A 26,706-nucleotide genomic window follows, 5' to 3' on the forward strand; every position below is an offset into this window, starting at 1 on the left:
AAAACAGAGCAGCAACACAAAGGGTCAGGTTCCATAGCCACCAAGAACAACATGATGCTAAATACACATGCCTGTTACACATGGCATCCTGGCAGATAATATTAATGACTTCTTATTTACTTTAAGTAAATTATTTACTGATCTTTCATTATGAAGAACTTTGCAAGCTAGTAAACCCAAGTTCCTGTGGATGAAATGAGTAATGAAAACTTCTACAAGGTTGAATGAAGACCAAGACCGGATGAATTGAACCTCATATGAACTGATCAACTACTTTGTCAGCACCTGCCACTTCATTTGAAAAATCAGATATTTGGTGTTTCTTGATTTCTTTGAGAAATTCAGCGCTTCAGAAATCAGCACTGACAATATCAGCAGGTAAGATGTTTGTGGGCATGACCAGTTTGGCAGATTTTGGTCTTTTTGCCTTTGCATAATTTATTATACCTGGATTGTAATTTCAAAATAAGAGGGATAAGAAAGAATGTCCTTGCATGGAAGGATAATTGGTGAAAAGATAGGAAGGGAAGGTGTGAAGGGAAGTCATCAGTGGAGTTCTGTAGTAATTCATATTGGGATTTTTTTGTCCAGCAACAACCTCGAAAGGGAGGGGAGCAATGAGATGTGATAGTTTGCCAATATATGAAAGTATCCAGAGTGGTGAGGATGAGGGAAGGTGTTAGAAATGAGGTCAGAAAGACCAAGTGAGTGGTCAATAAAATGACAGATAAAAATCAGATAAATGACATACATAGGAAAAAAAGAGTCCTGGCTTCAAATATAGGCAGGTGAACTCTGAGCTGGAAATTGCCACTCAGGAGCAAGATCTCGTTCCCATCACAGACAGTTCCATCAAAGTATCAACTCAATGCACCGTACCATCTTTGAGCCACCAAGTTCAGGTTTTACCATATCCAGTCCTTCAGTAGTACTATATAGAGTTTAAACCACTAGTTTACATAAAAAAGCCTAATGGCTTCCTAATACTCATCTTGAATGAAACAAATTAATGTACCAAATTTGACGTGATTTAGCCTAACAAACACACTCAAGTATTACAACTTGTGCAGGAAGGAAATGAGATTTAACCTTTTATTCTGACTCTTAATGTTCTACTCTAACTCTGTCAGCACTTCATTCATCCACCACTTCAGGGGCTGAGCCTGGAAACTGGTGAGCCACTTCAGCTCCCACCAAATAAACCCTAACAGGATTACCCAGCTTCCAGGACATGCTAAGCTCTGTGAAGAAAGTGCCCAGAAGAAACAGAATAGCTTTTCCTTCCCCCCCCCCCCCCCCCCGAATCAGTTCAAAGTATCCAGGCTAAAGAGTCTAACTTAAGATACGAAGGAGTTTTAAAGGGGATTTCGGTGAGACGACAGTAGCTAAAAATGTCAGAGACAAAAAGGAGATGAGATGGTGGTGCTAGTATATATTTATTTTTTTAAAAAGACAAATAGTTCCAGGTACTGAAAATTCTGAGCAGAACTCTTAGCAAAATAAACAGAGTTTCTGCATTTGCAAACGAATGAAATGAAGAAAACTTTCCAGGGTTCCTCTTTTTTTTTTTTTGGTTCTGATAACTTTTTTCTTTTACTTTCAACAATTCAGGAGAAAAACTTTTATTAATGAGTATGAATTAATCCAATGGACAAAATGATTGAAAAATTAACAGGAAAATAATACCCTCAGTTACACATGCAGCAACTATTTGCCAGATAACATAGACTCACACTTCGTCAAATAACAGCAGAATCTGACCCTGGACTCGGTGCCCCCATGGTTCAGAACATCCCAAGACAGTCATAGCGGATCAGCTCCACTAAAGTAACACACCGGCTGATCAGTCACCTATTGCATGCACCTCTATTCTTACATAGAGCTGGGTAAAAAAAATGCTTTCCTACCCCTACAATCCAAATGTCTACTCTCAATGTGTGATGTGTGTCACATCCAAACGCCCTTCCCAAAATTGTAATGCTACAGTAAATATCCCTGTAGTAGCCGGGCTTTGCCTGTTTCCCTGCTCTGCAGAGGGCAATGGCTCTTCGCAGGGATCGTTTCGGTGGGCGGCTTCCCCTGGCAGGTCCCGCACTCCCCTGACCTGACAAAGGCAAGGAGGCCAACAGGAGGCTGAGAATGTCACCATGTAGGGCGGCTTGCCACACGGCATTCTGGCCAGTCCTATAAATCAATACTATTGGATTTTTCAAATTACTTTAAAATGTTAATCACAATTTAGAAAATACTTAAGTGGGTTTCTGGGGAATGTTATTTTCTGCAAAAGAGGGAAAACAGACTTCCTGACCTTTCTGTTCCTCTTTGTCCATATTCACGTGGCTTCAATGCATGTGGCCTCTTAGTTTTGACTTCTAACACAGTCAAACAAAAATAAGACAGACTAATCCATACTACTATAAGGGAAATAAAATTCAGTAATATTGCGTCCTAACAAATGTAAAATAAAATCACTGATGCGAGACATTTCAAAATGGCAGCTTTTAATGAAGTAGTTTGCACAGGTTAAATTCTTGTTGTAAGACCTCTCACTTTCCATGTTTGTCTTGAAAACTGTTTACAGAAACAGTAGTGTGCATTCAGTTGATTCAACAGTGGCTTGGTACCAGAAAACAAAACTGTCTTTATATTCATGTTTTGATTTCTTTTAATACATACATGCCACATGGATGAAAAGATGTTGCTTGAATCTTTTATTGTGTATTTTTTAATTTACTAGTCCAGGTGATGAGCCATTAGAAGAAGGAAATCCACTCAAAGCATATTTCATTTTCTAAAGCAAGACGCTTCATTAATACTTGTGCTGTATGTATATAGAGGTACATGATACGTATGAGTTTAGCAGTGTCAATAAACTATTTCAAAAGAGGCTTTCTCTTAGTTCCAGAGAATCCTAAATCACATGCTTGGAGCACAGAATAGTCAGACACACTCCTCAGTGGGTGCTCCATACTCAGAAATGGTGTACATTCAAATTCAGGATACAGGAGACTTCACATCCCACTCCTTTAAATCTGGCTCAAGAGCCTACCATCAGAAGCAGCACTGCTCCAAGCAGTCCTTATGCACAGGTAACCAGGAGATTGAAGACTGCAACTTTAAAACATCTCCCTCTGCCTAAGCCAGCAGAGTAGTGCCTTACAATATGGAGTTTAGATCACCAGAAAAAGAGAATTTTTAAATCCTCATCAGCACCTCTCTGCTGGTTCTGCCATGCCCTGCTTTATTATGATTTCATTTGAAAATCTGTAATGACTTCATATAATCATTGGGCATTTGAATAGGAAAGCTACTCATCTTCCCTATGTCTTTTTTCAAGTGCATGTGAAGAAATTAGTGTAATATTTGAACCATTCAGGCACTTGTGAATGATTTGGTGTCTCGATTTAAAAGTATGCTTTTGATGAATCTGGACATACTCCAGTTTGTACTGGAAGTGCTTAATCCTTTACTTCTCATACAAGAAGAAATCCTATTGCCTTTAAAAGCGCGACTTGATTTCCATCACCTTCCTCTTCAAGCCAGTCGTGTTTGCAACTGATCTGCCAGCTCTGAATTCTCTCATTACTTTCTGGTTCTCAGTGCCAAGACCCAAATATAACTGCAGGAAGAACCTGAATTCATAAAGCCTGGTAAGAAGAATGGAAATTTTTTTCTGATCTTCAGTAGCAAAATAATATTCACCTGAATAATATTCACCTGAAGGTGAAATAATATTCACCTTCATTTTGAAGGTGAAAGAGTAGTACACAGAAATGACAATGACATTGGGCAGTAATTTCCAGTTGGGTCTTTTTAAAAAGCGCTGCCATATCTATTTGGACAAAACGAAATAAACAGCACAAAAACCTCCTTTGCATCTATATTGTAGCTAGTATAGTGCTATTGATCCACGCAACCTATTAACCACGTCTCTATGTCTTCCTCCTCTTCATCAGGAAGGATTCAAGATTTGTTTGAACTACTATGCGCAAAGTTTACCCAGCCTACTTGGCTTGCTTTGTAATTCATTGCTGCTGTTGCAATCGCAGCAGCATTGCTGAGCACGTAGCAGATCCAAACCAGAAAGGTGTCTTTGTCCTATCAGCAAACTAAGGATTGTTTTTAACTCTCCAAATTTTCTAGTCCTGATGCACGCGATTGCATAGAGTCGCAGGTTGGTTGCATAGAGTTGCAGCTTGGTTTGATTAGATACCTGATAATACTGATGCCAGCAAGGGACCTGGCTAACGTCCAAGTTTCGGCAGGGATAACAAGCATTGGGTTGTGTGCTTCAATGGAGCTTGTTCCCAAAAAACTCTGGGACCTCCCAGTTTCTAAAACCGCAGATGTGCTAAGATTTGTACTGAGCTTATGAAATGTACGGTCATCCTAGACCAAAACCCTGGTTACTTTGTTTTGGTGCAGTCCCGCTGCAGAAGTGAGTCTGAACTTCTAACTTCCCCGGGTAAGAGAAGTCGTACCTGTGGTGGATGCTTGCGCGAGGTGCCAGGCAGGATCGTATTGGAGAAATGACACCCCAAAGGTCACCACGGATTTTACCATTTTCCCTTATTAAGAAGAATTTAAAGATTGCCCATAACAGCACTGATGTAACAGGAACAAAGTTTATGGGGGAAAAGTAGATTTCTGATGAGGTTATTATGGCTGATTTATTGGTTGATTATTGGAGTAATTTCAAGAAATGCCTTTTTTTTTTTTTTTTTAAATAAAAAGTCTGGAAATAACTTAAAAGCCTGATCCAATTATGTGTTTTGAGACTCTGAATAAAAGCTGAGGTTGAGACAGCTAAAACATTACGAGAGCATGGTGTACGGTAAGAGCGCTCTGCTGATTTCACTGCAAATGAAACCCAGCACCTTATCTGGGGCTATCCCTGTATTTTTGGCATTTCCAGTCCTGTAACTGGTGGTGTTTCAATGCAGTTAGAAATGTGAGTGTAGGTAAGATTTATTTTTTAAGTGATCATGGAGTTTACAAGAATTAATCCTGTTTGGGGAATTAAACAATTTTTTTTAAAAAATGAAACCAAAAAAGCTAGAAAGGGAACACCGAGCAGCTCTCGCTCCCCAGAGGCAGGGATTCTTGCAAAGGTCCAGTCACGGCAACCCTTGGGAAACGCGTCTCGTACACACGCGTGCCGTTGCCAAGGTGGATCTCGGCATTTTGTTGTGGCTTCTCAATTACTTATGCGACTCTTGGGGAGTTTCTAGAGGGAAGGGCTCGGCTCGGCTCGGCTCGGCTCGGCCCGGCCCCTGGAACGGAACCCCGGCCTGCCAGGCCCGGCCCGGCCCGGCCCGGCCCCGTGGGACCCCGCGGCGCTAAGGCCGCCGCCGCCGCGCCTCGCACCGCGCCCTCACGCCCGCCACGGCCCGAACCAATGCCCCTGGCCCGGAGGGGGGGCCGCTAGAGGGCAGCGCGGGCGGGCCGGGCAGCTGGGCAGGCGGGCCCCCCGCCAGAGGACAGAGGGTGGCGGCGTCCCTTGCCGAACCCAACGGTGCCCAGCCCCAGCGCGGCCCGGCAGGTGGGGCCGCAGGCGGGTGGGGCCGCGGGCGGGCGGGGCCGTGGGCAGGTGGGGCTGCACCCCGGGCCGCGGCTCGGCTGGGCAGGGGCAGCCGCTCGCTGGCGGGTAAGGGTTAGCGGGGGCGGGCGGGGTCCGCCGGCGCGGCGGTCCTGGGGGTCCCGCTTCCCTGCCCGGCATGGGCGGGGGGGCGCGGGTAACTGCAGCCGCGGGAGCGGGGCTCCAGCTCCCGGGCTGGCCCGGGGGAGCCCCACAGGCCCGGCGGCAGCGTGGGGCAGGCCGCTAGCGGGGGCCGCCTCTCCCCGCAGCGCCCGGCGCCGCCATCCCCAGAGGGAGGTGCGAGCGGGAGAAGCCCTGTCAGGAAAAAAGGACCCTTGGGTTACTGCTGAGGGGAAGGGGTTTGGAAGTCGCCCCGTCCGCACCCGTATGGTTTGGGGGGGCTGGTTTTTAAGGCCTTGCAGCCCAGCCTGTCAACAAACCCTTAGCGTGTTCGCACAAAGAAGTATCTTTTTTCTGTGTGACTGTACCGTGAGTTGGCATGGGCTGTTTCTCATAAATAAAGCCGAGCTGGGGAATGGTCTCGTGGCTGACTTTTTTCCTGACTTGCACTAATCTTCCCTCCGGCTTAGTTAACTGAAGCTGGGGACAGTAGAAGCTTTGCGATCCATTGAAGCTCTTTTCAGGCAGTCTCAGCTGATATTAGAAAGCAGATGTGGTCATGTATACCCATAAGATAGATTAGTAAGAAAAGAACTACAGTATGTGGCTGTCAAGCATTTACTGTTGGTGTATGAGGAACCATGTCCATGCTCACAGAGCCACTTTTCATCAATTCCTCTTAATGTGAATTAGTACTGGGTGGCCAGGCTGCCTGCAGTACCTGCTACAACACAGATGCTGTGGGGTTGTTTATTGCTTATCTCTTTTCCTGAATTGTATAATGGTAGAGGCTACTGAAAAAGGTAATAACTGAAGAAATAGGAAAATACATGTATTGGTATATAAACAGAGGAGTTACTGACTTTGACGGGTGTGTGTGTGTGGAAATCCTTTACTACGCTGTGTAATGAATAAATGTCATAATTCTATTCGCTTGAGTTCATTAAGTCAAAGCTGGAGCCATCCTTCAAGCTGAGTGTTTTTGATACACTGGTTAACTTCCACTTTAAGTAAAGTTACATATAAACTGGAAACATTTTTTATTTGCTATTCATATGGATCTATATTGTGTGCCACATATACTGCATTTGTCTAGTGCTGTTAGTTCATAATTGCAAAACCGTTCGGTCTATGGACAGCTTCACTTGAAACTCAGAACATTCAAACAAATGAATACAATTTTTCTTCAATTCCATTGGCAAGCATACTGGCTAAAAGGGTAGTGTATCTCTGGTATTGGGAACAATGGTTAAAACTCTCTTACGTATTTAAACCGGCGGGTCTTGAGACAGTTCTGTTTGGTGGGCATCCTGTGAGGGTACCTGACAGATACCTTATGTGTTACTTTTTCCCAAATGGTTTAGGGAGTCAGAAGAAGGTTACCTCAAACATCTTGTTCAAGAGCTTCCTCAGAGCATGAGCGTAAATTCTTTGCTCTCTCTCATCCACGTTCTTTCCAGGTGCTCTTCCAATGCCTTTCCTGTGGGCTTAGTCTTAGACATGTTGCATGGTTCAAATGAGCCTGCCAGAGCAGCTGAGAGCTCCACTCAGTCTTTGGAAAAAAGATAAGATAAAAATGTTGTGAACTTCTCCAGGCCTCCTACCTTGCACTGCCTGGCTGTAAAGCAATATAGTCCGATTTAGTTCCCCAGCCTCCTCTCTAGTTCCCACTCTACTATTTGAAACCTGCAATCTTTTTATCTTTATTGGTATTGTTGTACTTGGATGACAGTAACTTGTGCTATGGGAGTCTATCTGCATCCATAATACGGGTGTTTTCAACAGAGAGAGATTTGTACATCCCTTTGCGCAGATAATGGACACAAGAAGGACCCCCTTTGCCTTGTGATGCTACTGGTATTGCTCGTTGAACTGTTGTGCTAACAGCGAGTTGTCCTGATCGTTGTCATCGGTTTAGTGGATTATGACTTGGAAGCAGAAGTGGGGAGATGCTTCCTTGTCTGTTTTCTGTACTTTCACAACCAGTATTGTCCTGAGATAGGTGCTTGCTGTCTACGACACAAAATCTAGGTGTCATGGGGAACAGCTGTCCAGGAACTGTCCATTAAATTTTAGCCACAGGTGTCTTAAGTTCCCTTCTTCTGCATACCCTGTTACTCTAACTTGCAAATCTGATCGAGCTTAAGGAAAACAGTGTGGAAGCATATTGGCAAGAACTTGGAAACTTGATTGCAAGAGCAAGTTTCTGCTTCGTAGATGAGGCAGTTGTACCTCTAGTCAGCCAGATCACTGAGAGTATGCATGTATTTTTAACATTGAATAAGTGTGCTAAGACTGTATGGAGAGATGCTGGATTTGGGTCCAGATCAGGTTGGTTTAGCATTTGTAGGACTCAGGAATATTATAAACTTTGATTTTTTTTTTTTTTTTTTTTAATCCTCACAGTCTTTCTTCATCTCTCTTCAGCAATCCCCTAACACAACAAATTCATGTTTCATTTGAAGGTTTTCTGAACTAAACAATGGAAAACAAAAAATCTTTCTGAACTTTGAAGGCCATTCTCTCTTTTAGGAGAATGATGACCTCCTTAGGACCTTGAGGGTTTTTTTCCCCTCAACTGAGTAATCTGACATTCAGCTCATTTCTTCCATAGACAAAGGCAGGGTCTTTTCTCTAGTTCTTTCCAGCTGAGCTTCATATTAATCAAGCTTGGCACAGAGTTCACTAACGCAAGCTGCGGTTTACAGCGTTGCAACCATGCAGTGTGTCTGCACAGGGCAGGGCACCATCATCTCATCTTTATTAAGATGACATTTCTCTTTGGGGAAAGTGCAGTAATCAAATCATCTTAATAGCAGTGTGTCTTGCGGGTCAGCAAAAACAGCTTTGGCAAAGAAGTCACAAACAGTAATCGGGAAGCCTACAAGTCTTGAAAGTCCTGACACCACAAACATTAGTTCCCTTGCTACATATTCTAAAAAGGTGTGTGTTCAGCTGGAGAAGGGGTTTGAGCTCCAGGTCCCTGTTAGATGCTGTCCTCGTTTCTGTGAAATCATACACGTCTTCTGGTCAAATTACTGCAAAACATCCTGAAAGCATTTATGATTTTTTTTCGTTTCTAAGCACAAGAGTTTCAGTTTGGTTTAGGTAATCTGGTACTTTATTCTAGTGAAGAATAGTGCTTTCTTTTGATAGTGCTGCTTGTTCTGTTTCAATATGGCTTCATAAAATAAATTTGTTTGCTCCATGGATCCATCAGTGCTGCATCTAACCCTAGGGATGTTGGAGCTTGACTCCCACCAGAAGCAGCTGTTTGTCTGAGGCCCAGGACCTCTGTAAAGAGACAGTAAAAGTTGCTTCTGGAGGGTTAGCAGCTCTCAGTTTTGGGGAGCACATCCTGGGAAAGGAGAATGAGATGTGGCCTCCTCCAGATGAGTTGCCAGAATTCAGGCAGCAACGCTAGTCGGTTGTCTGGAGCATGCTGGGCAGGGCGGGCACTGACTTGTGCTGGTCTTGGAGAGGGGAGGAATGGGCTGACTGTCACCTGCGTTGGGGAAAGAGAGTTTGAACCGGGGAATGCTGGCTCAGCATGGGGCATTTCATGGCTGCCTGCTGGAGGAGTAACAGCTTGTGTTCCTCCTTTCCCCTCCAACCCTCTCTGCTGCCGTCCTCCTTCTCCACTATGTTTTGTGTGATGGGGCAGGAAGGGGGAGAGGAAAAAAGGATGCTGAGCAAGTATGTCTGACCCGGGGAGAAGAGGTATGTAATTTATCCTGAGGCATGGGGGGAGCACAGGGAAAAAGCTTGAGAATGGTTGTACTAAACTAAATTATGTAGCAAAAGAGAAGATCATTTCTGTTTGGTCAGAGTATCACCTTCTCTTTTGGATTTTTAGACCGGCAAAAAGAACAAATTCTGCTAGTCTGTGCTGTTAATCCTAAAATATCCAGAACTATTTGTCAGCACCAGATCCATGCTTAGCTTTCTGTGCTAAAGCTGCTAAATTCCTCACAGTTCTCTTGTATTATTCTTTCCCAGACAGGAAGACTAGGATTTTTTTTTTTTTTTTTTAATCTTCCCTCTGTGACTAAATTTGTCTTGGCTTAGCCCTCTTCTGAACGTTTAACCTGAGTTTTAAGCCCCCAAGCATTGTCATAAATGTTATAGCAACCAGAGCAAGTAGGGTAAATCCAAGCACTGTGATGGATATACTTTAAGTAGGTTTTATGTGGAACTTAAGCATATTTTTGGATTCAACTAACACTGGGGCTTTTTATTTTTCTTTTTCTTGAAGCCCAATTCCACGTCTGGGGAAGGTGATTTTTATTTTATTGTTTATGTAAGATATGTAGAAAATTGAAGAAATGCACATGGGCTTATGGAGAGTTGGATAATATCTTCAGAGACTGTCAGAATGGATTTCGTGCATTTAAAATTGTGCTGTTTAGGTAATACATTAAATACATTAACATTTAGGTGATCTCTGTTATCCATTTTTAGGAACAGATATGCAGTTTAGTGGACAAGCATGTGGAATTCACTGCAACTCTTTTCAAGACGGTTCTTCTTTGGAAGAGACGATGTCTGCTTTGAAATTTCTGTAGTGTCTTTTTATTAAAGGAGAATTCCTAGTAAGAGATACTATTCTGTCTGCAGTAACAATGCTTCTTATTAGACATAGAGAATCAAATCTCTGCATATAGTCAGTTTAGGATCATTTATTGTAAAGCACTGGCCTCTTTGAAACAAGTAACCAGTCTTTGTATCGGCATTAGTGAAAATGAATAAGGTAAGAAAACTATTATAAATACTTCTCTACTATATGTAAGATGATAGGCGTATAGAAGTATAGATGATACATGTATATACATATTTGCAGGATTAGAGCCTAAAAAAGAAAATAAATTCTATTGAAAACCTGAAAAATAAGGGAAGAGTGTATTCTAGTGAAAGAAAATTTCATAATTCAATACAAACTTTTGTTTTTTGCAGAGGCGGCAGGATTGTGACTTGCACTTACACAATCAGCAACTGGAAACATGCCAGGTTCTAAAAGTAACTTGGTGTCTTTACATGAGGATGTTATAAATGATACTTCGGACCTGAGTGAAATGAAAATTTCAGATGAAAAAGGATCTGTTGAAAAAAGAACAATGACTCTGATTGAGAAGAATGGCTATCACGACTCCGTATACAGCAACGCAGCTAAGATTTTTCAAGGCATTCATACTGAAAAGTGTAAGGATAGAATATTGGTGCGGTATGGTGATGACTCAGTATCTCCCATGCTGACTTTTAAAGATGAGTATTCCCAGCGTGTATCTTATGAACTGGCTTTCAATGCTCTAAAATGTAAGTACAAAACTTTTCCAAGAATTGCCAACAGAAATGATGCAGCAGAGGAAATATGGAAAAACAAAGTGTTTAGTTTCTGCCTGACAGCAGAGATCTGGGGAATTTTCTGTTAAACTACAGGTTACTACTAGACTACTCATATCCCTCAAATACTTAAATATATCTAAGTGTTGTTAGCATTTTGTGAAATCAAGCATTTAAGCTCTATATTTTTTCATGTAAAGCAATTATACTTATTAGGAGTTGCTACTGTTTGTGATTGCATTTCCCTCAATTTTCATGGTGGTTTAAAATTTCAGCTTTTTCTTTGAGTGATTTGTAAGTTTTTCTTCCATAGAATCTTGTAGATTTCATAGCGTAACTTGTCAATATTTTCTTTTTTTGCAGATCAAGATCTTCTTGAAGAAATATTGTTAGATAGTTGTGTTTACCCATGCCAGTCAATAGTAAGTAAACATTTTTGTGAGGAAATAAATCTTGTATTTTATGAGTTGATGTAATTAGAATCTTTTTTGAGGATTCTGCAAAATTCTTCAAAACAACATTTGTTGTTTTGAACTATATGGTAGCCTGAGACTGAAATATTGCCATCCTTTTTAGTTAGTTGTCTAAAGCATCAATCTCCAAGGTACTAGATATGTTGTTTGTGAGATTCTTGTTGCACCTTACTGCTGGGAATCAAAATCTTCAAAGAAAGAAGGCAGGAGAGCAAACCATAATGCTTACTGCAGTGTAATACTTGCTCAGTGATTTTGTCCATGAGCCAGTCCATGTCTATGTGCTTTCCTTCCCTGCTGTGGCCCCTTGTGAGTGGGGAAAAAAGTCATGTTCCCTTCCTGTCCCTGGGAGTTGGAAACATGGAGTGAACCCCATCAGACAAAAGAATGCATTGAACCCATGTTTCATTTCCTGGGCAAACTGTATTGTATACAAAGATTGTGCTTGTACTGGCAAAAATTGGTCCCATTTACTCTCTCAACATGCTTTCCTGCTTTGACATGAAAAGAAAATATAGAGCTGGCAGAGTAACTGCTATGCCTTCCAGTTTAGTCTTTGATGCCTTTGAAAATTACAAGATTAATTTGAACTGATGTTATTCGTGGAGATTGATGTGAGCAGGCAAATGATCTAACACATTTGATTTTTGGCTTGTTTTTGTAAGGAAGTAAAGACTTACGTGGTAACATTTTGTGTTTGGTGGTATTTTTCTAATAACTTGAGTTTTCTAGCCAATTTCGGTCATATTCGTGAGAAGGTAAGAATTTTTGAAGGCATAAGAACTGTAGCAATGTCATGAAAAGAGGTAGACAAGAGTAACTGACGTGCTGTTAATTACTGTCCCTAAGAAGGAGATGCTCCCTGTTGTAAACATTTAGACATGGGAAGGAGATTTTACATATGTCCTAACTGCAGAATGGTGGTTATAACTGAGCTTATCGGTTGTTATATACCGAAGAATCTCACAAGAGACAAATTGATAGATAAGAAGTTTTTGTTAGCTTAGCTGTTCCAGGAACTACTTCATGAGGAGAAAATAATGTCAAAGTTTAAATTCTGATAACATTAAAAGTTTTTAAGATACAGTCATTATCTGTGTGTATGGAGAACGTTTTTAATTTTGATAAGCTAAATAACTTTTGTGTATTTGAGTTTTTAAGAAATTCTTCAGTGTTTTAGTAACTCTCCATGAGGAATTACTTTCATAGTCTTACAAATAAGTGCTTCATTGGAGTTTTTAATGCCTCTTACATGGGAAAATGCTGTTTGATACGGATCTCTTTGCAGAAGTAAGGCATGCTTTGTGTCACTGTCACTTTCATATCCAGTTGCTTTTCTGTTGCAGCCAGATGAATTAACCAGCTTGCTTGTTGTGATGCTTTATGACCTACAAGACCGAAAGTTTCAAGCACGAGAGATTTTTCATGAAGAGGAACCTGTAGCAGAAGTTCAGAAAATAGAGCGTTATCTATACAGGTATATGTGCTAAGAACTTTTTTGTTGATATACATTAGCAGAAATACAGATTTGTATAACCAGTGCCTTTTTTTTTATAATTGTCAATATTACAGATGTCTTTCAGCTTCAAATTTTGTGGGCTTTGTTTTTATTTTTAATGAGAACCTAGTTTGAAGGGAAACTTTCATATTCCTCTAGGTAAGAAAAACACCGCTAACAAACCATCTTTCTATTGTGGATTATTTTGCTAGAAAAAGGTACCTTATTTTGGAGTTGTTGAAACTTTTTGCATATAATTTTAGAAAAGAAATTAAATACTCAGTAAACATTCATAAATATGAGTGTAATAGAGTCAAGAGGTCATGGAATGGAATAATATCCATTTATTTAGCAATACTGCTATTATGGAACTTTGTTAAATATTTATTATTTTAAGTAATTAGAACAAAAAAAAAGAGGATATGTAAAATAAACATTTTAAGTAGTGTTCAAGTATTTCTTTTATCAGTCTGTTGATGAACTCAACAGGCATTTGTTGGACAAAATTGTGTTGCTGCTGGATTTAGAATAGCCCAAAAAGTTCATGAATATCATAAGTGCAAGATATTCCTGGAAGGCAGTAAGTTGCTCACCAGCAATTTTTATTTGCTTTGAATTATCACGTATCAAGATTATGCATAAAGCTTGTGGGGAAAAAAGACTGGGAATATTTCCTCTGAGATTTTCACGTAATAATAATAAAACAGACTCCTGGTTGCCATCATACTTGTGTTGTTTCTGTACACATTTAGAGGTCAGCTTTCATCAAATGCTCATTCTGCACGTATATGTATTTATATCTTCAAACATACAAAAAAATCTGGTGATTGTTATTCCACAGATTGCAGTTCCAAAACATATTTGTGGTTTTCTTAGCTGTCTGAGAAAATTGACGTATTTGAGAGTCATCTGTCATAATTCCGGTCCCATGTGCATTTAAGTAAAATAGTATTAGCTATGTACTACTACCTTGCATCAACTGTTGTCTGCGGTAGAAAATGTCCTATAACTCTGTATTTTCTGTAGCAGCTTGCAAATGAGGCCTCACTTTTGGTTTTGGTTTCTGAGCAAGATAGTACTGTAATAGAGATATTGCATGTTAATAGCTGGTGTAAACATTTATACAACTTACTAAACTTGTGATTATGTTTTTGTAGTTTTAGGACCAAATTGGCAGCTGCACTAGCAAGATGTCGCATCAAACATGATGCTCTTTCAATTGAATACATTCTACCAGAAACCATACGGAAGCAGGAACAAAGGGCTTCTGCTTTACCGTTATGTGTTTGGATAAACACATTTAAAATTAGGTAAGGTCTTTAAAGTATCATCTAATATTGACGTTTTTACATATGAAGTGATATAGTTTGCTACAGACTTGTTTTAGAATTTCCAGGTTATATTATTAACAGTAATTTAAGTTTCTTATAGTAAATTTTGCTTAGTCCAGCAACATTGACTTATGTTTGTTTGTAGTTTTTAGATATTGCAGTAATGGTATTCATAAACTGTAGCAAAGTTGTGAAACAGTTTTTCTTACTATTCTGTTGCTTGTGTGGGTCTTCAACCAAATAAAGGAGGAAATAAAATTAGAAAAAAACTATATGGGTGAGTAAACTCTGTGACAAAAAATAGAGAAAGAGAAAACTTCTTAAAAAGTGGGTGTATTACTGTAAGCCGTAACATTGGGAAAATGTGTTAAGACAGATACAATAGTTAAACCTGGTGTTTATTCTGTAAGGATAGTGTAAACTTGAAATAAAAATACACTTTAAAAAATGCTTATATTTGGTGGGCTACTTTATATGTAACACTGGCATTCCCAGTTCTGTGCTAACTGATACATGAACCATACCAGGTTATGCCGTTATCTATTTTGTTAGACAGGTAATCCATTTTATCATGTTTTCGAGAATTCTTTTTTCATCCTCTTGTCTTGGACCAGTGTTCTGTGCTTAGGTTATAGGCTCTTCAAGATAGAGAAGGTGTCTTACTCTGGTTGTGATTTTGCAATCCTTAACTAAGACTGAGCTGAAAGCTGCTGCATTGACCCTACATTTAATGTACCATATAAGCTTATGGCACTGTCTGAAACTGCACTTCAACAAACAAATCTTGGCGTATATACCTTTAAATCTTTATGATATTTGAATTGCAAACCTCAGCATTTATGCCTTTATTACACTTACACAAGGATTATTTCAGATATCAGCCGTTAAATTCAGTGGTGAGCTGGGCTAAATTGAAACAGTTGAAAGAATTAAACTATTCTGGCAGTAAATTTGCTACGGTGTCTCCTGAGCACATGGACATTTATGTTTTGATGCTTTGAATCATCCTCTGGAGACACATACCTCTTTCTTAATTTATTTTATCATCAGACTTATTAACTTAATTGTTTCAAACCAGAATTTATGTGCCTAAAAGAGAGTGAATTCCCCTCCTGCATTAGGCAGTATTGCATTTTACATATATATGTGCACACTAAAAAAATAAAAGGCAAAAATCCATATAATCAATGTGAACTATATTGCTTAAGTAACCGTTGTATATTTAATAGTCAGAGTTGTATGTTAACAGTCTTCAAGATGTTTTCCAAGATTTGAAGAAGAAGGGATTCACAAGAGTTGAAACTGTGTCAGACTTTGACCATTATACGTACTGTGTGGATCAACACTGCCATGATGTATTGGTTTTTCCTTCCTCTCTTAAAGAAGAACTGCTTAATTTAGATCTTTTTGCAGATTGCAAACTCTTACTGCAGGTGAGTTGATGTCACCCTTGAGTAATATGACCTGCAAACTAAAATAATGCTTTTCATTAGAATGAGGTCATGTATTGTGTGACTGTCCTATTAAATCAGTCAGGCAGCAACATACTCTCATACGGTTTTGGACATTTTTAATAATCAGAAGATTAGAAACTGTTTCACTTACTAAATTTAGCATGCAAATGTTAATGCTTGTAATTGATAGCTGCAATTAAGTTAGTAGAATGTTTTAAATTTAATCTGAAAACTGTTGAAATAAACATCAAAAGTGGTCAAAGAGGCAGTCTCACTTCTGAAAATGTGAGGAAAGTTTCTATATAACTCCATATGCAGTACCCCCAGTTAGTAGATAATGGTCTATTATATTATCTCTTCCTTTTCAACTGCATATTTGTGATGGGATGATGATGCTCTTTGTATTTTGTGTAGTGTGGTTCCTAAATCTCCATAAACCCCACTGGTCTTTTTCCTGACTTGCCATCATTAGCCTCTATGGAACTCTGTGGCAAGATTGGTCAGAGGTTCCTGTTGTAGAGTGGTGGTTTGGATTAACCGAGCAACAACACACAACTGCAAATTACCTGAAGTGTCTGATGATTCTTGAGTGCTTAGCAGAAACATTTCAAAGGGCATTTTCACTTGATGGTTAGCATTTTCTGGAAATTTTAGCCTCAAAATTTATTACCCAACTTACGAAGTAATTCAGTATTCAATATTCAATTTCAGTAGGTATATTTTGAATAGAAGACTTACAGAAAAGAACTATACATGAGAGCCCCATAGGTCACGAGAACAAATTCTGAGTATTACTACTTAAGAATATTCAAAGTGAGGAAACAGAACCCTCAAACACTCCATCTCTCTTTGGTGGGGTAGGATGGTACTTGAATGCTGTAAATGGATACGTAGACATTGATGTGAACTTAAAGGTTTAGTGCCTGCCCCCCCCCCCCCCCCCCCCCCCCCCCCCGTTTGCTAGATTTGGTGCAAAACATGGTATCTGTGGTCCGTATATTCACTCTTTGCCTTTTAAAGTAATTTGATGGAGATAATGTTTGATAGATCTCTTTTCTCTTCATCACCTGTAGTATGAGATCATTTACTCTTGTTGAGAGGTCCCCGATTCAAATCTGCCTCTGCATTGTTCAAATTTCAGCAAAACCTTGGTCTTTGATCCGTAAGGGCTTCATTTCTCCTATAATTATTGTCAAGAGCTATGTGAATAATTTTGCATTTCTCTGTTAAGCTGCCTCTGAGGATGAATTCTGCAGATTGTAGCCTATGTTTGTCTTTTCTGGAACTGGCTGTTGCTAAGAGTTCCTCCTTATGGGGATGATACGCACTTACATTCTTTTCACCTATAGATATTATGCTTTCTTACGCATTAGTTAGAATTAAATTATTTAAATTTAGTGAGTGACTTAATAAGATGTTTGGTTTTGTACTTTATTTAATCCTATATTAGCAGCTATCCCTGATGAGTTTTTTTCCTCCCTTCTTTCTCGTTTGTCATGAAAACAATGAAATACTTTCCTAATTTGGAAAAGAAGGTTGGCATTCATAGAAACCAAATTAGTTGGTCATACTTAATTTTTGTATCATTATTTTCTAGGATAAGTCTCGCAGCCTTGCTGTACACTCTGCACAGGCGCTGTTGAATACAGGTGACGACATGGTAGTGGCTCACGTAGGTTCCCATCTGACCATTGCCCATATGTCAGTGCTGACAAATCACACCATGTCCAGAATTTTTGTTTGCGGTGTGACATCTTCAGCAAAAGCAGCAGAACTGAGGAACTTGTTCAGTCACATGGGATGTAAAAGTAGGTGTTAAAACAGTTGGTATGCATAAAGTATTGTAATATGGGTGTTTGTGATATCTATAAATATGGCATAATTCTATCAGAATTCAGAGATCCCTTGTTTGAGGACTTGGGGAGGGCAGTAAACAACTTATTTTTTGTCACAAGGTGAACTGACAGCTCTTCAGCTACAATCAAGTTAACCAAAGGCTGCAGATTAACCATGTCATAGATGCAGGCTCCTGAAATGTCAGGGTGAATTTTTCCATATAAGTAGTTACTGTATAGCAGTTGGTGTAGCTGGTAGCTGGGAACTTTTAGGCCATTTATTTGGTGTCTTGGCTGTTGCTTTCAGTCTGATTTTTCAGCTGTTTGAGAGTGTTAATCCAAAAGCCATGCACTTGTCCCGTTTACTCAGACGACAGATCAGAACAGAATGCACAAGACTCTGGAACCCCATGAGCAGTCTTTTCAGTGGAAGATGCTAAGGTCTAGCTAGTCCTTCAATCTGTTTGAAATCAGTGGGGCATACTTTGGAGGATCTGGGTCTAGCAGGCTCTAGCTCTATGGAACTCTGTGTAACATCACTGTCCCTTTATCACATTAAAATGAGGCAGGCTTGCTTGCATGTAGAACTGTTGAGTTTTTCCCTTTTTTCCAGATATTCAGTTGTTACATGAAGACTTTACTGAGATTGGACCAACAGACCCAAGACTTCAAAAGGCAAAAGTTATTTTGCTGCTACCACAATGCTCTGGGCTGGGTGTTGGCAATCCAATAGACTTTATTTTAAATGAACACGGAGGTAACTTGTGATACAATAGCTAGCTCGTGCTTTCTGGTAGAAATAGTATTCAAGTATTGTGGTCTGGACATCGTAGCTGCTTCAAGTAAATTGTATCATTTTATAAAAAAACCTTGCCTTATTTTAACTACTATAAACCATATATATTAAATAACTTGCATAATTCTGTGTGTCTGCTTCAAGTTGATAGTATGAAGTTGGAGGGTTATTCTGGGGAGCAGAGTGTATATAGCCTTTCTTTTAAAGTAAAAAGACAATAGGCAGAAAATTTATTTCAAGATACCAATGCATATATAATTTTCCATTGATTCCATTCCTTTATCGACTGTTTGTATAAGTCTATTCACTGTACAATTTTCATTAAACAGCAGCAAATAAGAGGCAGTAGTAATTACAGATAAAGAGGGAAAGAAGACTCATTTAGGCACTCCTTGGTGTTGTAATTTGTAAAACCTACCTTCCTACTGCACTAGTAATAATCAGGTCTGTTACCAAAGCATTTTCTGCAAACAACTGAATTTTAAGACACTAATACAAGTTGCAATAATAACTTTACAACTCTTTGCATTTAGATGCAGGATTGCTAAGAGACCTTTTCCAAGGATCTGTACCTGAGGATAAACTCAGTATTCTTGCTGAGAGGCAGCTTAATGAGTTGATGCATGCAATGAAATGTAAGTGTGCTAGCTCTCCAATTTTTGGGAAGACCTTGTACTATCAATTCCATTGTACTATCACCAGTTTTTAGATAGTTAAGAATACACTGATTACTCTTAGTTAACAATAAGTGTGTAACCAAAATCCCTAAATAATGATCTCCTCAAGTCTGAAGGTGTTTCTGTGTCCTAGTATTCACCAGCCATTAATACAATAATCTTCAACATTGTGTAGAGAACTAGTTTACTGGCTTAGTCATACTCTGCTTTGGAAAAGTTGTAAATGTAGTCTGACTCCATCTTCATGCTGCCACGTTCTTCCCCCCTCCTTTGGTTGCTGTGTGAAAAGCCTGGATGCAGCTCTGAATTTGTGCTGAAACCTGCAAATATTTGAAAAGATTTTAATTATTAAAAACCACTAGAGATTGAATACTAATGTGTGCAGGAGGATATATTTTATTGGTAAAAGTGATATCCAAGCATAATTTTTATGATGCTTTCAGTCCTTAATAAAACCACTGTGTGTATGAAGAATTTAAACAGTGGAAAATTTTTTTGTTTTGTTTTGTAGTTAAAGTACAAGCTATTGTTTACTGCACTTGTTCAGTTTACCCAGAAGAAAATGAACTAGTAGTGGAAAAAGCACTGCAATCTGGAGTGGAAGGAAATAAAGTACAACCATATAGGTATGGAATGAGTAGTTTTGTCTATGGAAAAATTGAAGTATAACTTTAAATTGTAGCATAATTCTTACCGTAGCCTGATCTGTCTTGCATTAGATTAACATTTAAAATAGTTTTTTGCTGCTTCTCAGTACTCTCATAACATCAAAAAGAATGGAATAAGTAGCATCCTCTTGACTTTTTCATCTAATATTTTTGTTCCCGTCTGAAATTGAGATGGGAGGAAAGCATCGCTGGTTGGAAATAACATTGTGGTGAGCTTCTGATAGAGCTATTGCTGTCAGTATTCAGAGAATGAAGCTAGTTTAAGGTAAAACGGAGACTAGAAGTCAGGGAACTTGATAGCATGCTCTCAGCTTCAGACCTAGAACGATCAGTTCCAAAGGAAAAAGAAACCAAGTCTTGAAATGTGAGAATAATATAGAAGAATAAGAACCTCTGCTGTAGGATTGCTCGTCCCTGTATTCAGATGAATGACTTCAGGGGGACAGGTTACAGTAAGAGAACATCCTGTGCAATCATAACAAATACAAATATATATGATAAAAGTATGTGTTTGTGTATACTTTATACTGTATACAACCTGTCAGCTGGAGCAATTGTTAAAAGACTGATGGGTACTTTCTGGATTTTCCTTTCAGTCACAGTACATAAATGCAAACAGTTGGCACTTGCTTGCACATAGATATAATAGTTGATTACAGGACGCAGGTTAAAAGAGTTTATGTTGCCAAAAGCACAGGAGAGTAATACTGTATTTTTAGATTTTATATTATCCTAGATGATGTTAATGACTTGGCCATCGTGGGGAAGGGTAGTGTGGTTCAAGATATCATTCAGTATATTTAAATTTTGCATTATTAAAATGGTAAATGTTAACTGTGGCCAGTCCAAAGAATTTTAAAAAGAGGTATGTTAAGATACAGTACAACAAAATTGCACCTTTCTTGCAAGTTGCCAATAGAAAAGAGAAGCCTGCTTAAAATTTTATGCTAAATGGGATGAAATCAGGGTATGTCTTGCCAATGATGCTATGCCAGTCCAAAAGCATTTATGGACTCTTGCTGTAAACTATGTTTTCCTTTAGGATTTGAAATTTTAAGTCTGTCATGTCTTGACCTCTATGCAGCTATTACTCTATGGAGAGAACTAGGGGGACCTTGGAACGTAATGGTCTCTGAATTATTTGAACACAAATAATCCATAAAATCATGATACATATAACAGAATTTACATTAAAAAAAATGCCGAGATTTTTTTTTTCCAGAGCTTTATTTTTTTCAGAAAAAAATTCCCCCTTGTCTAAAACACTCCTCTTCCCCCCAAAGCCAAAACAAAATCTATTCAGTGTTTTGCAGAAACACCATGAAACTTGTCATACCACCAAATTGTACTTTTACTTTCAAACAGAAGGCAATATCAGACAGTAAGAAAGGGAGAATAAAATTACATTGGGATTTTTGCAGAGTGAAGACTGGTTGAACTTCATAAATGATGATTCCAAAATCAGTTCCTCCTTCACTGGCATGTGTGTATCTTGGATGTTTTCATGCCTCATTCTTGCTACAATAAAGCTGCTCGTAACCAGCATAAACAGAGCGATAATAGAACACCATAAATAAAACATATAGTGTGATTATGCTTGTCTTAAAATGAAAGCTCAAGCCATTTAAGATGCATGTACTACTTACAACAGTTCCTTGTACGCTTTCCTTAGAATTAATTAGGTAACTTATTTGACTAATAGAATGCAGGATAGAATGAAAAACTCTTGCAGTATTACTAGCCCCTGTGTTCACAGTAGTGGCTTTGAGAGGCAAGTTATACTAATAAAACATCCTGTGTGATCATCACAGATCTACTTAATATTAATTCCTTTTCCAAGAAAATTGAGGGCTTTCAGGAAACTCTTACAGAAGGTGTGCTTATGTATATTATATATTTTGGAATTACTCTGCAGTGCTGGAGTGGTGCTGAACAAAATAAGGCTGTGCTGGAGTTTGGGGTCATACAGCTGGTCTTAGGGCTGTGACATCGTAAAGGTGTCTAAGCTGAGCTTACCTTAAGGATATGACAAACAGTTTATAGCAAAGACTTTACCTTACATAAGGGTACACATGGCAAACAGGTGTGTATAGAGAAGACACTAAAACATTCATGCATTTCCCTTCAGCCTATCAAATTTGAGTTAATTTCTGCATGAATTTTCAGGGCCAGACCATCCATTAAAGGGATTCCTGGTAACAGTAATCTATATACATCAATCAAAGTAAAGATTGTCACTTCTTTTGCATTGGATGACCAGATCTAAAAGCAAAAATCTCCTATGTGTCATAGGGCAATAGAATTTTATTTAGTAATGCAAGGAGGATGTGAGCGTTGTACTCTGTTTTACCAAGTTCTGAGGGACATACAAAAAAATTCAGATTATGGTGAAAACTTGGGAACAAACAGTTTTGCAGACTTCCCATTAGAAATGGACTAGCCAGCCAAATTAGGATATTGCTTACAAATATTGAATGCATTTCTCCATAACCATCTTTGAACAAAGCTCTGTCTCAAGAAGATCAATGGAGCATTGAGGTGGGGCTGTATCTTACAGTCCTCAGCAATGCAAAGAGAAGGGGCTAAAAATTGCATTAAGAGAATTTTGATAGTGGTTCGTCTGTACTGAAACAGCTTAGTACTAGTTTAGCAGCCTTATGAGCCAAGTCCTTCAGGCCTGTTTATAACAGCTAGGGATTACTGGAATAGAGGCAGAACATGAGAAAAGGCTAGTTCTTCCTTCCTCATGGATGCATTGCAAAACTGTAAATTTGAAAAAACAGCACTCAGTTACTACAAATAGGCAAATTTTTCTAACCTAAGATTTTTAGCTTAGATATATTATTTATTATGAGCATATACTTAATAACTCAAAGTCAACACCTTTACAATTTCTGTGTACTGCTCAGTGTTTTCAGAGCGTTCCCCAACTTCATGGGCAACTTGATAATCCAGTAATTGCAGGCCTGAGAAAGAACAATGTTCATACATATTTATTATCTGGTGATTAATATACTTAATTATTGGAAAAAATTAAATTGGAATTATTGGAAAAAATGAAAAAAGGAATTAATTCTAAAAAGATGAATTCTCATGTCTTTCTTGAATTGCAGGGTTTTTTTAAAATTAAGATATAGCTCTATAAAAGTGTAATTGAAAGACATTACTTTTAAAATATCCTTGTTTATTTCCTTTTATATCCTTAAACGTTATCTTCTGGTCATTTGTTTACTTTTTACAGGCTTATTCCTCCTGTTTTTTCTACATGCTCCAATTCAAAGGCTTCCACTGAAATTTTTTTCAAAATGGAGCCATCAGAAATTTCCAGTGGCTGTTTTCTAGCTATTCTGGCAAGAGAGGTAAGGTAAGAAAATTACCATTTGAAAATGCTTCACAGAAAAAAAATATTGTCATTTTCCACAAAAGAATATATGAAATGGAACATTTAAGAAATTTCCTGGCTCTTCTTTAGTTGTCTTAAAAAGACCAGGGACTAGGTGAGCAGTTGAAACGTGCAACTCCTGGCGTTATAAAACTCTAGGAGCACAGCTCCTAGCTGAGCACAGCTTTCCAACATGTGCCTTCTCGTCTGGAGCTGTTCGTGATCAGAGCAGTGTCTTGATCTGAGTCAGTGCTAGGAACATTTAAAGGAACTATATTGTTGCTGTCACACCTTGAAATGAAGTACACAGCTTGATTAGACTCACTCCCGTTTAGTAAAGTTATTTGTTACGTCTGTATGTGTCACCAAGATTTGCCAGTATCCAAGCAGACAGTGTCACCGGTAGGGATTAAGACTTCACTGTAATTTGAATAAAACAGGTATGAGTACGTTTCCTTCCAAAACTAAGGCATATGCAAATCTGGCTTGAAAGGCAGGGGACTTTGATGAGTAAATGGAAAAGTCTTGGCATGATTCCTGAAGAAAGGCCTTAAAGGGCTAGTTTGCATCTCTGAGCATCAACATTTTCCTCTCGTGTCTGAGAAAAGTAGGACTTTTTTCACAAAAAGAGGAAGAGAGAAGGTAACTAGAATTTCATTGAAAATTAAAGATATGAGATCTTATTTGGTTATTTGTACCTCTTTCTGTCATACTGCAATTACAGTGCTTGAAAGAAGCTTGTGTCTTGGGGAGAATTAGAAGAGGAAGATTTTATTAGAGAATCACACATGAAAAGCCTTCCGAGTTATCTATTATTGACCTCTTTTCAGTGTAGAATATTTTCCAAACTGACTCCCTGAGCTAGTAAGTTTTAGTTAATCATGCTGTGTACATCTGTCTACCATATTCTCTTCCTCCAGAGAAAGAAACACTTTTGTTTCCATTACTTGATTTGAGTAATTTTTGAGTCAAATTCTAATGCACAGAACCAATTGGTCCTAATTGCATCAATGGCCAGCTTTTAGGTAACTCTGGAAATGAGCATTTTCTGTGAGGCATAAAATGTGTACTAAGAAGCATAATTTCAACTGAAATTTCTGGTTTTCAGGTACCTACCCCTCTTCTTGGCTTGCTGTAAATAGTTTCTTCCCCATTGCTTCTCTTTACATATTTGGATATTGACCTGGTTCCTAGTTAATCTAGTTTGAGAGTTCCTTGCTTATGTATTATGAGCAAGGATTTTCATTATCATGAAAATTATGCATGTTTAATGTTATTGATAATATTTCTGTATTTTAGTAATTATTTCTGATCCACACACATACATATATATGCTATTACAGATAACAATACAGAGGAAGTCAATGTGGGAGATGTGTACTACCAAGTCCAGAATTCAGTTTCCCCTGTTCAGGCCTGTAGAGGGCGAAGTCTCTGAAGAGCAAATGCTCAGATACCACTTGTCACAACAGTCACGTTCTTAATTTCTTGAATAAATAGTTTGGTTAGCATTTATCACATGTGACAAGTCTTTCTGCTAGATTCTGCTGTAGTTTTCTCGTGGAATAAATTCTGAGGAATCTGGGATTAAAGTATTGAGTTTGCAGCTCTCTGTTGTGGCTTAGATTTATTGTTGTTTCCTTTGAAATTTTCAGAAAGATCCTTCTGAAAATGTGTCTGTTAAAGACATTTTGGCTCGTGCTGCAGCTAAAGGACTACTAGATGGCATTGTTCCAGAAAAATCAAAGGAAGGGGAGAAAAAGCAACCAAAAGTAACACAACGTAGAAGGAATATTACTGGTGGTGGTATAGAGCCGAAGATTGCAGAGCTCCTTCACCATCAAACTGTATCTAATATTAAGGCTGATGTTTCCACGTCTAAAGCAGTCAGTAACGTACAACGAAAGAATGTGAACCAAACAAAGAGCTGTGTTCAGCTGAAGAAATCTGTCAACCCCGTTACAGACACAGCTCTGCCTAGAGTGCTGAAGCACACATCTCATTTGTCACCTATGGGCAAGGCGTATGAAAGACAGACACTTGCTAGGAAGGCACGTGCAGAACATAAAAGGGTTGTATTGAAGCCTGTGGAAATTGTTTTGCCTCCAGTGATAACACCACACCTAAGTCCACAAGGAAACAAACCCAGGATATCAACTCATCATTGCTTTCGTGGCTGGACTGGAGCCAAGGGTTCGAGTCGTAGGATACTTCCACCACCTCTGTCTACAGCGATCAAGCCAACTGTGCTTAGCCATCCTCCACCATAGCTGTAAGAATCTTCAAACTTTTCCCTACCTTTACACAGAAGGTAAAGATTCCTGTATATATTCATCCATACACTTAGATTACAGTGTATCTTTATGCAGGATAATCTTGCTGTGGGAAAGAGATACATTATGGGATATTTGTATGGAAATATCCATCTTAGATAGACATTTTGAACTGGTAATCACACTCTAAAGCAAATGCAGCTCAGCTGCATAAGGCTGATAGACCGTGGGGGGAGCGAGGTGAAAAAACTATAGCTTCTTGCTATACACTTTGAAGGGACAAGTTAAAGCATACATTTCCCCCCACCCCGTGACCCGCATAGATCTGTAGGAATACTTGATTTCAAATGGAATTTTTTAAAGTGAGACTGCATTTTGTAAGTGGCTATTTTTCTTTACAAGTGCTAGATACCGTTTTTGTGAGTTACCAGACTGTGACACATGGCAACTAAGCCTGGCACAGTAAGCCAGTTAGTTCACCTTTCTTTCTAAAACTAGATGTGTACTTTTGTACAGGCAACTGGCCAAGTACCCTAAAGCTCATCCACAGGCTTTCTAGTACTTACTCTCTTGATTTCTACTCGGGTGTGCTTCAAAATACTAACAATGAAAACTAGATAAAATATCTCATGCTAAAAATACTGAATTGTCATCATGATGTCATGTCAGACTATGTCATGCTTTTCACCAACTTTCTTAACCCAAGCAGTTCTTAGTTAAAAAGACCTGCTACTGTCAAATTAAGTTATTTTTATAAATGTTACTGCTAGTCGGCTGAATACATAGTAGTTTGTCTTTCTTTGGAAACAGCTGTGGGCTTCTAACCTGCTCCCTCTTGCTAGCAAATATAAAATAAAATAACTGTAAAATATCTACAATTGTCTTATAATCTGAGCAGAGGATAAAAGGGACACACAGAGATCCTTTTAACAAGAATCTGATTTAGTATTAAATATGGACAGTATAAAGAAGGAAGATGGCAAACTGACAGAATGACTGTAAGAGGAACCTCAAGAATTGTATTTGTTTCGGTTACACTGGTGTAGAAATGAAACAAAGACAGCATAGCAATATAGAAGGGCAAAGGCAGCTGTGGCCCTGAAAAGGAGTTTGCTTCTAGGAGAACATTTAAGATATTTGGTCAGAGTCTTGCCAGTAGTGGTGACAATATGGTATGGAATCTTAACCTATTTGACATATAACTGAGTCTGGATTTAGACCCATCCAGAGAAAATGTTTTAACATCTCTGTTTTTTTCCTCATCCACACCAGTCAATGTAG

General features: G+C 38.8%; 1 protein-coding gene across 1 annotated transcript; it reads left to right on the forward strand.

The window, feature by feature from the left end:
• The first annotated feature begins 10,698 nt into the window (after positions 1–10,698).
• Positions 10,699–25,422, forward strand: NSUN7 (NOP2/Sun RNA methyltransferase family member 7). The gene is made up of 11 exons (XM_075500488.1): positions 10,699–11,011; positions 11,402–11,460; positions 12,858–12,988; positions 14,167–14,319; positions 15,590–15,773; positions 17,392–17,602; positions 18,243–18,386; positions 18,959–19,060; positions 19,614–19,728; positions 23,012–23,129; positions 24,808–25,422. The coding sequence occupies exons 1-11, from the start codon at positions 10,699–10,701 to the stop codon at positions 25,420–25,422; spliced, it is 2,145 nt and encodes a 714-aa protein (XP_075356603.1).
• The last annotated feature ends 1,284 nt before the right edge of the window (positions 25,423–26,706 follow it).

Source organism: Mycteria americana, chromosome 4 (assembly GCF_035582795.1).
Source record: "Mycteria americana isolate JAX WOST 10 ecotype Jacksonville Zoo and Gardens chromosome 4, USCA_MyAme_1.0, whole genome shotgun sequence".
Classification (NCBI taxonomy): Eukaryota; Metazoa; Chordata; class Aves; order Ciconiiformes; family Ciconiidae; genus Mycteria; species Mycteria americana.

What these genes read in the sequence shown, in the direction of transcription:
- NSUN7 (XM_075500488.1), top strand. Translation starts at nt 10,699, where the DNA reads ATGCCAGGTTCTAAAAGTAACTTGGTGTCTTTACATGAGGATGTTATA. An exon ending in TATTTTAAATGAACACGGAG is followed by an intron (nt 18,387 to 18,958) that starts GTAACTTGTGAT and finishes CTTTGCATTTAG; the next exon opens with ATGCAGGATTGCTAAGAGAC. An exon ending in TAGCTATTCTGGCAAGAGAG is followed by an intron (nt 23,130 to 24,807) that starts GTAAGGTAAGAA and finishes TGAAATTTTCAG; the next exon opens with AAAGATCCTTCTGAAAATGT.